Genomic DNA, 14,346 nt, shown 5'->3' with positions numbered 1-14,346 from the left:
GTACTTCAGCTCGACTTAACACTTGCCCTTCTCATTCAGTGCACATATGGAAACTTCAGCTTCTTTTACTATCTGTATTTTGACTCAACTTGTTCCAGTATTTTTTAAAAATTCAAGTGTTTCAATTGGAAGATTTCAATTGCACATGCATGCATTCTCCTTGGATAATTTAACCATCTCTAGTTGTATCTGTGTGTACTTTTTAAATGTTATTTTGACTCATCTCTACAAGAACCCCAGTGGAAATAAGTCAGATTTTGTTATCCTTGTCTGAACATCAGACTGAACTATGACCTTAAAACAATATGCAGTGATCTATTTTAATGTTGAAGTTTATATTTTTTGTGTTTAGTATCACTCTGGGATTTAATCTCAATACTGTTTGCAGGCACTGTACATTTCACTCAAATTCATTATACATACTCTAATAAAATGGATGTTTTAATAGGGGCGTTTCCTGTTGCTTGCCATGTGGCAAACTGGCAATTACAGTGACAAGAGGCCTTGATGTATTTAAGCAGTGACCAATTATAAAAGCAGGCTACACCCGTTCCTTTGAGTTACTTTATTCAGATGAAGATACAGTAGTACAGCATCGCAATTGTGGAGAGAATTCAAAATAAAAATAAAAGCACAGTCTTTGTGATACAGGACAATCAACAATCAAGGTTTATTCAAGAGAACAAAATGAGAGGGCAGGAGGGGAGGAGAAGGGAACAGCGGGAGGAGTTCAGGGAAAGACAAAAGTTTCTTTTATCAACACAGACGATACATTTATTCAACCCGCCCATAACCACCCCAGCTCCCACCCCATAATAAAACATTATGCAGCCTTACGTACACATGCTCCATGCCCCCCACCCCACTTTCGTTGAAAGCGTGCACTTGTTCTCCATCATGTAGAGATTTGCAAGCGAAAGGCCTCAATGCTCACTGACCTTACGCTTTTAAATCTCATGTACAGTGGAGGACTTGGCATGGATTTAAAGGAAAACTGGAGTGCCATGGTTTTGTTAATCCCCATGGCCCTTATAGCTGTAGTCAATTTAGTTTTACCATCTTATTAACGTCCAAGGAATAAAGAATCCCTTACACAAAATAACAATGTTGTCTCTTTGCAGAACATGACAGGTGAAAACTGTTTACCCAGGCATACTAAAAGAAAACACCGCTGCTTATCAAAGTCATTGGCACAAAGATTAAGAGCAATGCTGAGAACCTATTGCAGAGAGTCACAACTACTACTTCCCACCCGTGCACATCAACAAAATCAATGGGGATTTGGAGAAGGGATAATTATGAGCAACACTTTATGACTGAGATGGTCCCTATTACACTGTGTTAGGGGTAATTCATTTGTCTGACCAATTCAATCTGTGTTGCTGCCGAGAACAAACAGTGCAGGAGGACAGGGCAGTCTGGTATACAAAGTTGGGAAAGGACACGATTTTAGATTGATTAGTGCATGCAATCAGTGAAAGTTCATCAGATTACATGCAGTAATGGACACCCCATTATTTCTTTGTCCGACCTTTGCACCAAACAATCCTGTGAGGCATTCATACACAATAGGTTTGGTGAGGTGAAAAAAAAAAAAACTGACCACTAGACGTGCGCAAACCTTTCAATCACTTCTCTGGAGAGCCACATCGTGTCTCTGGGAAAAGCTATCAAAGGGCTGATTGAGAGGAAGCTCAGCAAAACAAACAGCTTGTTGCTCCATCTGCTGCTCAAAGTTTGCGTCTCGCACTGGGAGGAAAGTGCAGCAGCACAGAGAGCTAGCACGGCCCTAGGTGCTAGGTAGCGAACATAGACATGTGGTATGCTGCAATAATTTTGGCTAAAGTACAACAAAGGCCAAGGATGTAAAAAGGGAGGAATGTGAGAGGGGTTCTGGTTAGCAATGCCTAGCTAGTACAGTAGCACATTGGTCAGCATGCACCACATAATGTAATTTCATCACACTTTGCCTTTGTTAAAGCACCCATTTACAGCAAAGAGGAAGGTTAACAAAGAAGCCTTTGCTATGCCTGGACATGGACTACCATTGGACAGTAAAAATAAAGAAAAAGGATAAAACAATTGTTAACAGCTCTCTCTATACATTTACCAGTTGTTCCTGAACATCAATAAATATCTTGTAAAAGTGTTTGTGTTGTTGTTTTGGGTGGTTGTCTGGTTTAGCGATGTTGGGTTGGTTATGCTAGGGCCAGAACTGCAAAAAAAAGAGAGAGAGAAGGAAGAGTTTTTTACGACATCATTAAGCATCGTTAAGCTTTACATGCATCAGGTATGATCCATGGTATTTGCTGTCTGTATACAATAGCAGAAGAAGAGAAATGCTTACCACTGATAGCCTCCTGGGCAAAGTACTTGACATCCATGTCTGTGTCTGAGGCCAGCTTCTCCAGCACTGGCTTCACCTCTGTTTGAAGGGCACTTTGGAACAAAGAGAGGACAACAATTATTTCCCAAAATGTCAATGCAGGTTGTTGATGTTAGTGTCTTTGAGGAGAGAAAACATCTGATGTTGAAATTACAAAGACAACATACTTGCTGTCAAGGACGGGGCCAATCTTCTGAAGGGACTTGGCCACATTGAAGCGTACGTTGGCCACTTGGTCATTTGACATCTTGAGGACCACTGGTAGCATCTGCTTAGTGGTGATCTCCTGGCCACATGCCTCTGACAAAGCCTGACACACAAAATGGACAGGCACCAAGGAGGACAACAGTGAACAACATGGACGGATATTGAACAAATACGTTTTTAAAAACGGGAACCAATAGTTGCAGAGACTATATATAGTACACAAAAATGTGCCACATAAACCAGGCATGAAACCCTTCATCTAACTTTGAGGAACTAAACATGAGAGCAAGCTTATGGGAACTGACGCTGTTGACTCACATTGATGCAAAACAGAGTGGTCATCCTGTGGAGGTAATTGGGGTCGTTGGCCATGCCCAGCACTTTGGGCACAATGGTGTTCTGAGCCCACTCAGCTCCAAACTTCTCCACCAGCTTCATTAGATTACAGGTAGCTGCCTCACGGATGGCATACACTAGAAAATGACAGTGAAAACATTCTGTGTGAATGGTGTGATCCAGATTTGTTTCTTTCCAGGTCTCCACTGTGAAGAGGAGATCATGTGACTCAAGGTGACATTTGCATGTTGCTCAACATCCTCTTGTATCATGTGTTTACAATCTAGCTATAATATTGTCATTCTCATTCTCCACATTGTGACTTTGCCATTTTGGTCTCTTGTGCACACACTGCATCTATTTCAAGTTGTGTCTGTCCTGGAAGGGGGAATCCTCCTCTGTTGCTCTTTCTGAGGTTTCTCCCATTTTTCCCCTATTAAAAGGGAAGCCTTTCCTTCTCTGCATCACGTGTCTAAGAATAGAGGTTTATTGATTTAACAAGGGAATTATCTGACAAAAACTAGAACTTCTCAATTATAAAATGCAGTGAACCTGTGACTTAAAAATAAAAATATGCCAAGAGAAATTTGAATAAAATGGAAAGCCATGTAAAGATGACACAATGTAAAACCATCTCATAATTTTTTTTCTATTTCAATTATCAGCAATAAAAAAACCATTTGAGACTCTGTGACTGATGCCTCAATAAAAGCTTAGAGCAGGATTTGCATTGAAAATAAGACCAGATGTCACAACAGCAATACGGTTTCTAAGACAGCCAGAAATTAGAATTAAGTATAGTTATCCAGTATACTGGGCACTTGTATGGCATGTGAAATTTTAAACTGATAAAAGATCTCTCTGGGGGTGAACAAAGATAGAGTGTGTGAGGGAGAGATTCTGGACTGATTTCTCTAGTCCTGTCTTTCTTTGAAGGGCTTACGTAAGGGTGGCAGAGCCTTAACCCTAGTCACAGCTACAGACACACACACACACACACACACACACACACACACACACACACACACACACACACACACACACACACACACACACACACACACACACACACACACACACACACACACACACACACACACACAGAAACTCGCACCAGCAGCATTCCAATGATGTAACCCAGCTGGCCCTTTGTCCTCAATAGCGAGTGTGTCTCTCTAATTGGAAAACTGGATGTGCAGAGAACACTCTATTTTCGGAGTGAAAAATTTATGCAAAAGACAATGTCTGAGATTATAATATAGAGGAGGGTGTGTTACGTAGCTGAATGGGCACACGGCTCTTCCAGCATTTGAATATATGTGACTGCCACACAGAACAGGGCTCGGTAGAGAAGAGCCCAGGGCAAACCTGCTCAGATAACTCACCCGCAGAGAGACACAACTGTGATTTTTAACTCTATTAACTCAAGTTCAAATACATAGCATGACTTGCAGGGTGCTGCCTTTAAGAACAAGGTTAAATCAAGCAGGGTAAGTGATACATACAGAATGTATGATAGCGTGACTTTCAGACTCCAGTGACACAAATTTTGATGACAACTTGTCAAAGCCACTGCACTACCCAATGTAGTTATCTTTCACATTGCTCCTTCCTTACTTACAGCTACAGTATATTGTATATGGAGCTAGAGAGGTTATTCACAGCCTTCGACTAGCATGTACATGATGGCCGAGAGCTATAGATTGCAACATTTCACCCTTAGCCCCCAGTTTTCTCAACCCCATCTTCTCTGCTGATCAATCTCTTCCCTTCCACCCAAGGCTCTCTTTGTTCTGGTAATAATACAGTATCAGAATTGGGAAGAGGAGACCCATCTGCTGACTGTCCAGGCACAGGTGAGTAAAAGCTGTGATGCTCTAATGCAACCTTGGTTGTTGTGCGTAATGGAAAATGAGGAAACAGAACAGGAGTTTTATGTGAGGTCCTTCAAAAAAAAGGGCTTGTGCATCATTAAGGTGTTACAGGCTGCTGCAGGGCACAAAGAGCCAAAGCGAATAAAATGAGCCCAACTGGAAAATGTTGTAAAGAAGGACTCCTTCCCAGGGATGTTGGTTTGGGAATTTGGTGATTTTTGGAAGGTTATGGTGAGAATACATAAAACTAGAAAATAAGGACAATATTCGGGACAAAATCTGTATTTATAAAATTTAAAATATATTAATATACATTACCAAAAAAGCTGCTAACGTAAGCATCACTGTTTATGCAACCACTTATAAATAAAAAACAGTTTTGAGGCATGACATTTTGATAATGTTTGACATAACTCTATGAAAAGATCTATTCCATAAGAGTACCTTACCGTGGTCAATGAGCCAGGCCATACAAAGAGTGTTGAGCTTCTCGTCAAAGAATTCCACTCCCTGAGGAAACAAGGACACAGCATAATTAGTGCCATTTCCTGAATGTCTACAGTCAAATCAGGCCTGATAAAGTCTGTTTGTCTGCACATTACTAAGATTTCTGGGTCTATGCAAGGTACTAATTAGAAACACCATTAAAGCATATTTTATATGGGTTTCAGCTGTCTTCCTAGACTCCATGACTCACCAGCTGCCCTGCCAACAGGGGCATGTACTCTATGATGGCAAGGCGGACCCTCCACTTTGCGTCCTCTGCCAGCTCCACAATAGCCGGCAGCAGTGACTGGGAGAGCTGACGGATGCCAATCACTTCGTTCACACAGTCGAGGTTGGAAATGATGTTGAGACGCACCTCAGGGCACTGTCACAGAAAAATTAAGATGTACAAGTTAAGGTTATGTCAGCACGCCTCCATCACCACAAAGTATTCATATATTAAAACATATTTATTTCATAAATCTGATATGTTACTCTCCATAATGCAAGTTTCCAGGCTCTGGCCAAGCCACTTTAGCGACTCTAAACAAAATAGACTTCCAGGTAGTTTTATCTAGAATAATGTAACCTAGGTTCGTATGCAAGCGAGTTAAATGTAGATCTGCTTTAGGTTAAAAATTGGACATGATATTAACAGGAACAGTGAAACAAACCTTTACATGCACATAATGCAAAGAACAGAAGTCGTAAACTGCACAATGATCTGATACTCAGGCTTGCTAAGTATGTGGGAAGAGAGTAACAGCCAAAAAACGTACTGAAATAATTCAGCTCTTTAATGAATGGCATGTCTGCAGAACATTCTCCATCTTGCTCCCTTTAAAACTGTCCTTAGACAGATGCACCTTGAATTATTGAAATCTGCAATTCAAAGCTGTCAGTTTGGACTGTAATCTAATTAGACACTTTTGGTCTTGCATTTGTGCTGTGAGGAAATGGGGCCATCTTTAAATAGGAGTAAGGAAAGCAGTGGAAGAACTGACAGCCTCAAGCTTTTCAAAACATTTATATACCTTTGTGTCTATCCTGCCAAACTCATGTCTGGTATCAATGGGCAAATTAATGTCATGGAAATGTGCTCATTGAGATGTGACTGAGCTATTGTTGTTCTAGATGAACCTGTTAAGTTAAAGCAAGAATGTGCAAGGACATTCATCAGCTAAAATGCTGCCCTTTGTAACTTATTGTATACTCATAAAACAATTTTATTACGTTAACAGCTCCTTTCATAGGTATGTCCAATACTGACAGTCAGGAAAATAAATGAAATGCAAAGCAGATAGACTGAAAGGATGCATCCAATTCCACTGTACTTACAATCCATACGTACCAAGCAATAACTTATTTATATGGTTAGACTAGATCCAGCTTTTCATTATGCTTCCCTCTAGACACAGCTATTCAGTCTTATAATTGTAAGGTCTCAGTCTGGTGGCAAACTGCATGAATCATCCTCCCACCCAGCCAGGTGGCAGCCAGGTACATCTGGTGGCTGCGGCTAAGTGGCTTTACCCTGGCTCAGACATGCTGATCACTAAAGGCCAAGGAAGTTCGTCAAACTCAGACACTTCACAGGGATTTTTTGTTGTGAATGATACAAAGCCAAGCACTGCCTTGAGGATTTCCAAAGCCAGCTGTGTAAAATATAAAAGAAAAATTGAGGCCCATGATTATAAGTCTGCATTTCCTTTACCTCGTCCTTGAGCTGAGCCAGGAAGAGAGGCAGTAAGTGCTCTATTGTGTTGTCCTTGCCCAGGATGGTCGAAAGGCCCATAATGACTGAGGCCAGAGCAGACTTCACGTGCTGGTTGGTGTCTGAGACAAGTTCCTGGTCAGAGACGGGACACACAGGAGACAGATCAGTACAAACAAATAGTTAAGACAAAGTACGTAAATAAACTTCAAGACTACTGCTATAGGTCATATTCACAGCACACTAGAGAGAGGCTATAATCGACTTGTGTGTAAATACACAGCAAAGTGGACTTAATACTAGTGCAGACAAACAGTCATTGCAGTTAACTACTGTAGGTGGAATAACTTCAAATATGATGCAGACAGAAACAGAAAAGGCACAATAAAAACAAACGTCACAGAAACTGTCTATTACCATGTCATGCTCTAACATAACTGATCAAACCAATATCAAATGGAAGCTTTTAGTAGAAATTCTGCATCATCAAGCTCTGCTGAAGAAATCCATTTCAGTTTTGCTATAAAATTCAAATTCATTAGTGCCCTGTCGTGGCCCGTAAGCCGTTTTCACAAGTCATATATATTCTTATGTTGTATGTCAGTTTGTTGCTACCTGTATAGCTTTGCTCCACTGTTGATAGAATAAGCACAATGACGCTGTGTGACACCAGGTACCTTTCGTAACCAATAGTCTATATATCCAGGAATCTGTACTGCCACCACTATTAGTGAATTAAAAAAAAAATCAACTGGCAAAGATATGAGAATTCTTCATCAGCAGCGCCTCAACTTAACTTATTGTTGAATTTTAAAAAACCCCAAAAAAACAACAGTGCCACCTGCTGTTCAAAATCTGACCAACACTGGCACACAGAGACTGATGTCTTGCCCGTTGTTTTTTGCAAACACCCCCCAAAACAGGCCCCCTTAATAGCCATTTATGGTTAGGGTTATGTTAGTGGCTATCTTTTGATATCTGAAGTTCTACTGTCTCTGCAGGCTCTAGTCAGACCATTTCTCCTTCAATGGGTTTTATGGTTTACTCTGATCAAACAAAAAAAACAAAGAGGTCATCAACATGCAGGAGTGGAAATATTTGCATTTCCTTTCATATTTTCAAACAGATCTGCAGAAGATCTGAGAAAAAATGTCAGAGTATCGTCGGAAAAGCAATACATAGCCACAGTTTTACCACCGGAGACATAAACTATGGCCAATGTGAAAATTAATCAAAACTGTGATGTAAATGTGTATTCAATTTTACAGAGCATATTCCTGGTTAAATGCTGATGGTTATGCCCGCTGTCATGAGCACATTGTTTCTTTATGCAACTGACAATTGTATAATAGATATTCTTAGACAAACTTTCGATTTTATATGTGAGTTATTCACATAATGCTGAGTTTGTTTAAAAAAAAAAAAAAAAAAAAACAACAAACAACCCATTTATCACTTCTGCTGCTTGTATTTTTGACTCATCACCACATGTGAGATATTTATATTGATAGCTGAATTTTAATGGCCAGAAATACAAAAGACCCAGGCTGTTTTCATTACAGCGGACGTCACAACACCACATGTCTGCATCAATGCTTTGGGGAAAACTATAAAAAGATAGGCCTCAAGTTCTTTTCCATGCTTCATAACTCACACTAAATCAAAGTGTTTTTTGTTCAACTGAGAAGTGAAGCACCGCAGAAATGTCAGTGTGGCAGACAGAAAAGTTTATTTTACCTTGACGCAGGGCAGAATGTGAGTCATGATGATTTGCTCTCGATTATCCTCCGGGAGATTCTCACAGAATTCTAACAAAATAAGATGAGTACATGGTCAACGAAATATGGAACAGTCTGGACAAGAAGCTGAAACAAGTTGCTCAATTTAACCCATGCAATTCACCTTCTTCAAACACTGAGGCTTTGATTCATTAATGCATACTCGTGTACTCACCTTTGACTTTGTTGGCTGCAGCAGCGCGAACCTCAGCTTCACAGTCCTTCAGAAGATTCTGGAAGGCTGGGACCAGATCGTTCTTGGTGATCTCTGGCCCAACTGCTTTCTGGAGCTACATTCAGAAAGAAATTAAGGTGTCTCAATATCCAATTAACCATGTGGTGGAAATATCAAAACAAAAATTCTGAATTGTGGCTGAGAAACAAAAATAAACAGGGGGTAATGAAAAACAGGTGATGTAACAACTATGACGACTGAGGGACTGTATAAAATGTTCATTTTTTATACCTAGTCATTTTACTTAGTTTGTTAAATTTGAGTTCATGTTAAAAACTGCAATGGGGTGAACACCTGTGTTTATGTTGGTGGAGTCAATGATAAATAAAATATTCCTCCTTGATGAGAAGTTTATTTGAAATCAAATTTAAAAGTTACAAATCTGGCTCTGACAAAAAGCATGCTTACATGCAAACTAAAGTCTGCTATTATCTTAGCTAAACTACAAATGCAAAAGTGTCACTGAAGAGTGTCTGAATGCATCACAACAGCCTGGTTAAGTATACTGAGCTAGGAAAACAGAGTCATGGACGTTGTACCCCAACATTAAATGGGATACTACATCTATTTCTGAAGCGTTCTTTTTTTATAAACTGTCTGCAACTGCACAATATTGTGGATACATTTTGGTGCCAATGTAGAGCCTGGAAGTATAACCAGTACGTTCACCGAGTCAAAATAATGTTTCAAGGATAATTTCTTAAAAGCATGTCTAAAATAATTGAGAGGAACAGTTTCTGTTACAAACTGTGGAATACTTCAAACCAGATTGTGAATGCACACAAAACATACTTGAGACATTAAAAGGCACCATCACACAACACAGTGTCACCAACACAATTCAACAACATATTATGAAGAAAATGACATACTTTGGGAAAGATTTTCTATTAAATGGATTCTGAATTTCAATAAAGTGCTGTCAGGCAGAGTGATGACCATCAAGAGGACTTTCAATCATCTGAATTAATAATAAATTATCATTCTATTCAAAATGTTATCAATTTTTGGGTGGAAGAGAATGCAAGCAGGTCTTACTGCATCATCTTAACTAAGATTTAGGACTGTTTGAGAAATATTTTTATTCAACCCCAACTAGCCATGTTCAGACCCATAACAGGATGACAGTGTCAGCTCTGTGGATCCAGTTCATGGGTCTGGGATATGTTTTGACCATCATAGAACAAAGATTGTAAAACAAGGGGAACCAATAAGCTCAACTCTGTCAAAGGTGAAAAATGACCACCTCCAAACTACTCAGAACTATCTTATCATTTTTTAGCTAGCAAGCTAATTTCCAATAAGTCAAAGCTTCACATGCATTTTGTTGAGTTACCACAGTGACCAAAGCTAGGAACTTCACAGGACTTGTAATATGCTGTGTGCAGTCACAGACCACAGGGGCTGTTTGTCAAGACATAGTTCCGATATGAAAAAATCAAACAATCCTATATATACACAGGAAGCTGCTGTACGATGTGCACCAGTGAATTCATGTTTGATACTGTTCATGATCCTGCAAGTGCAGTGTCATACACATCATTGCTAGGGCTCTGAATGATTTCTCACTCTCCCCCTAGTACACGCCCTCTGTCTTTCTTGCCATAACAAACTTATCAGGAAGCAAAAACCACATTTGCCAAAATGTCAGCAATGTCATTTATCTTACTGAAAATAACAAGTGCATGAACAAAACCACAAAAATTACAAGAAGAAAAAAAAGTGTCATATTTACCAAAGTTCATTCAGCAAGTATTTGAAGGTTGGCGCTGAGTAATATTCTGCATCCATTTTATTGATATTCAAAAAAGGTGCTGATATTCAAGAGTCCTTTGGTGGTCCGTGTGTCTTTTATGATTTTACCATTATATTTGACCTAAGGTCACAGATACACTCGTACTAACTTGAACCACAAATTTTATTTAACATTTATCATCCTAGTTAGTAAAATAATGTCCACACATTCAGACATGTCCCATGACTTGAAGCATGTATGTATGCTGGAGAATATGAATCCTGGCATTAAGCCTTTTTGCAATCTGCAGACAATATTGTTGGAGCTAAATGTTTCTCAGGAACTGAACACAGCATCTTACAACCTGGACAGTGGATCAGCAGGACTTGTTTCTAAACTGTTATTTTTGCTAATTATACGTTTAATCACAATGGCAGCAAGAAAGGAAGACAAGAAGGAAAGAGGTCAGCTGCCTACCTCAGAGAACTTGTCAGCCACCATGTAGCGGACCCTCCAGGACTTGTCCTCTGCAGCCTGGCGCAAGGTTGGCATCACCAAGGTCTCCAGGTCCTCCTGAGGCAGCAGTGTGGCAATGCTGACACAAGCCTCCACTGCAAGCAGCCGCACCGAGTCCTAATGGGATTAAAAAAAAGGGTATTGGATCAGTTTGGCCATCCATGGGTTTAAAGGCCAAAGACTTGGAAGAGACAGCATAACATAGAGTGCAACAGAAGTCTAGACTGACAGGAAGGAATACAAGTGCTCATACCTGCTCATCAGACGCCAGAGCAGTGAAGAGAGAAATAATGTCACTTTTTACATAATCGAGCTCCAGGACTTTGGCAAACTCCCCCAGTTTAGATGCTGCAGCACGACGCACCATAGGAGTGTCATCTGAACACAAGGTGCGAAAATGCCTAGAGATAAGACCACAAATAGACATTTTATCAGAGAAACAAAACTGACTGGAGGATCTAACCAGGTTAGATGCCTAAAGCAATCACCTCAGGTCTACAATAAATTATAGGTCTAAAATCATATATAACTGTAAATAAAGATTATAGCACTCTAAAATTGCCACTTACTGACGGATCTCAGCCTTGACAGTGCTGGAGACACGGGGATAACAGACACTAAAGAGGCCACAGGCAGATGTGCGAGAAGTGAACCAGTCACCACTAGCCAGCCGCTTGACCAAAGGCTCAAAATGGACTTCCAGGTCAACTGGAGAGTGCTCCTGAGAGATCTTCCGCAGTGACTCCACAGCTTTGTCTCTGACTACCGTTTCTTCCACTGTAGCTAGGCTCTCTAGTGGAGGCTGTGAATCAAGAAGACATAAGGGATACAAGACATTATGATGATGTAAAGGTAGATTTGGATAGTTCAAAATGAATTAAAAAAGGTAGAAGACAATATTTAATAGACCAATACTTTACATTTTTCATTGGTAATATTAAAATATTTTAGGTAATCTAAAGGTAGGCATTATAGTCTACTTCGGGGGGAAAGACCTTAGTAATCAAATCTAAGATGTGTAGTGTAAATAAATTTTAAAGACACCACAATTGTTTACATTTGGCCTCACAGATTATGCATCTACCATCAACCTTTATCAACCAAAACTAAAAAGACACACACACGCATTACATAACACACTCAACAACTGCAATAAACATGGCAGTGTATTATGTTGAAGTTTTCTGTTTCTGCTTAAAAGTAAAGGTTAATCTTCCCATTTATAAGAACGAGTACATTAACTCTCCAGTGACTTAGATGTCACTAAACTTACCAGGAGACAGTGGACATACTCAGGCCCTCCCACCAACATAGTGAAATTTCCAAGCTGCTCAGCCAAGGCCAAGAGCACTTCGTCTTCATCATAGATGGTGTCTAAGAGGGGACAAAAAGACATGTGAGTAAAACTTTATATACAGTTATAAAAATGCAACACTGAGGTCATAGCTGCTTGTGTCAGAGATCAGGTGTTTCTGTTTTGGCATCAAGGTGATTCATTTTATTACCTGTGAGGAAGGGAAGGAGTTCAGTGCGAGTCCTCTCTACTCCCAGCGCCAGAGCGATTGTGGACAGCTTCTTGATACTGTTCAGTCGTAACTATACACAAAAATAAACGTAACGTTTACCAAGTTTAAGCACATTCAATATCTAGTGCCAATGAATAAGCTAAGTCATTACATCTTGCTAACCCAGACCGAAATTACCATTAAATATTTGCAACCATCTTGGCTACGGTTCGCGTCTTCAGCATAAGTAGCTTGCTAACGTTAACCAGCGTTTCAAATTGTGAACTATAATGGCTGAACTGAAATGCGAACTTTTTATTAACTGACAAGGAATACACAAGCTAACAACAGTGAGGTCTGCCCACTGCGGCCTTGAACGCCCTGTTGTTGTGATTGCTAACTATAACTCTAGTCACTGAGCTAGCACAACGCTAACTATTAGCGATACGTTAACGCTAGCGGCTAAACCAACGACCCGGTCGGCTCAGCTCGTCTTATCCAATTCATTTTAATACATCCATATTTCAGCTGATTTAAGCACCGACCGAAAGAAAATTATATTAAACGACACTCCAAATTGGCCATTAACGTCGTAAATCCTGACAAACAACCAGCTTGTTTGGTAAAACAGGGTGCGCCCGGCAGAAAATTCCTGATAGGCCTTGACCGGGAACGTCAGCTAGCATATTTGCTAGTTAGCAATCGGACATAGAAAATGAGTCAAAATGGCTTTTATTTTGCTGTTAAATATAAATAACAAGTAAAAACGGAACTGCTGTAACTACCTGAACATCCTCATTTCGCAGTTCATCAATGAGAACGGCGATAGGGTAGAGAGAGTCGTCTCCATCAGCTCCTGCCATTTTGGATTCTGTTGCAGTTACCGAATGGCGCTGCTGTGCTGCACTACGGGGTTTCTGCCAGAGAACGGCGGCTGCAGGGCCCTCCCTCCTCCGCTGCTGCTGCCTTCAGGGAACCACCGACAAACCCGTCCCTAAACAACCGTTGGTCAACAGGCTAAGCCAATAAAAATGAAATTAAACAAATTAAATTCTTAACGACAAACAAAAGTACTTAGACAAACAAAACGTTCAATAACATAATAATCATCAAAGTCTATAATGAAGTTACCCAACGGCATAAGTAAAATAACATATAATATTTGTAATTTTACTGTGCAAGCAAATAAGTGGATAAGATACTGAATTAAAGGGAATTTGAGTTTTATTGTGACTGTAATTCTTTCTTCATATTTTGCTTAGCTTAGATGACTATTAAATGAATATTTGTAATAAACAAACATTTGAAACGTTATCTCATGGAGTATATATAATTTATGGGGCATAACTGACAACTTTATTGTAATTTTACAACGCATGATTGTGCAGTTAAAATCAGTGCTAGCCCCTAGTAGATGCTACACACAGAAATACATGATAAAATAAAGAATTTAAATTAAAATTGAATGAAATTAGAAACTGTTTATAGGTTGTAGGAGAAAAAAAAAGAGCAAGGTATAATAGGGCTGAAGAAAAAAAAAGCTTCATTGTATTTACAAAGGAAATATATACACA

At 39.7% G+C, this 14,346-nt stretch overlaps 1 protein-coding gene across 1 annotated transcript; it reads right to left on the bottom strand.

Annotated features, from left to right (window-relative positions):
• Nucleotides 1–550: 550 nt before the first annotated feature.
• ppp2r1bb (protein phosphatase 2, regulatory subunit A, beta b) lies at nucleotides 551–13,716 on the bottom strand. Its single transcript, XM_071496224.1, has 15 exons — nucleotides 13,558–13,716; nucleotides 12,773–12,863; nucleotides 12,541–12,641; nucleotides 11,837–12,069; nucleotides 11,521–11,668; nucleotides 11,229–11,384; nucleotides 8,957–9,071; nucleotides 8,741–8,811; nucleotides 7,004–7,138; nucleotides 5,501–5,674; nucleotides 5,253–5,313; nucleotides 2,912–3,066; nucleotides 2,554–2,696; nucleotides 2,348–2,439; nucleotides 551–2,215 (listed from the first exon to the last, which is right to left on the bottom strand). Exons 1-15 carry the CDS (start codon nucleotides 13,633–13,635, stop codon nucleotides 2,199–2,201), a joined length of 1,770 nt encoding a protein of 589 aa, XP_071352325.1. The 5' UTR covers nucleotides 13,636–13,716; the 3' UTR covers nucleotides 551–2,198.
• Between the last annotated feature and the right edge of the window lie 630 nt (nucleotides 13,717–14,346).

This window comes from Trachinotus anak, unplaced genomic scaffold (genome assembly GCF_046630095.1).
Source record: "Trachinotus anak isolate AG129_WGS33_773 ecotype Australia unplaced genomic scaffold, CSIRO_AGI_Tana_v1 ptg000014l, whole genome shotgun sequence".
NCBI lineage: Eukaryota > Metazoa > Chordata > Actinopteri > Carangiformes > Carangidae > Trachinotus > Trachinotus anak.
Note: the sequence above shows the minus strand (reverse complement) of the source record. Positions and strands in the feature narration are given on the sequence as shown.

Bases quoted from the DNA above. Each gene is read 5' to 3' on its own strand.
- ppp2r1bb (XM_071496224.1), bottom strand. From the start codon at position 13,635: ATGGCAGGAGCTGATGGAGACGACTCTCTCTACCCTATCGCCGTTCTC. The intron at 7,139-8,740 runs GTAAAATAAACT...GTCTCTGACCAG, and splicing joins ACATTCTGCCCTGCGTCAAG to GAACTTGTCTCAGACACCAA. The intron at 2,440-2,553 runs GTATGTTGTCTT...TTTGTTCCAAAG, and splicing joins GGCCCCGTCCTTGACAGCAA to TGCCCTTCAAACAGAGGTGA.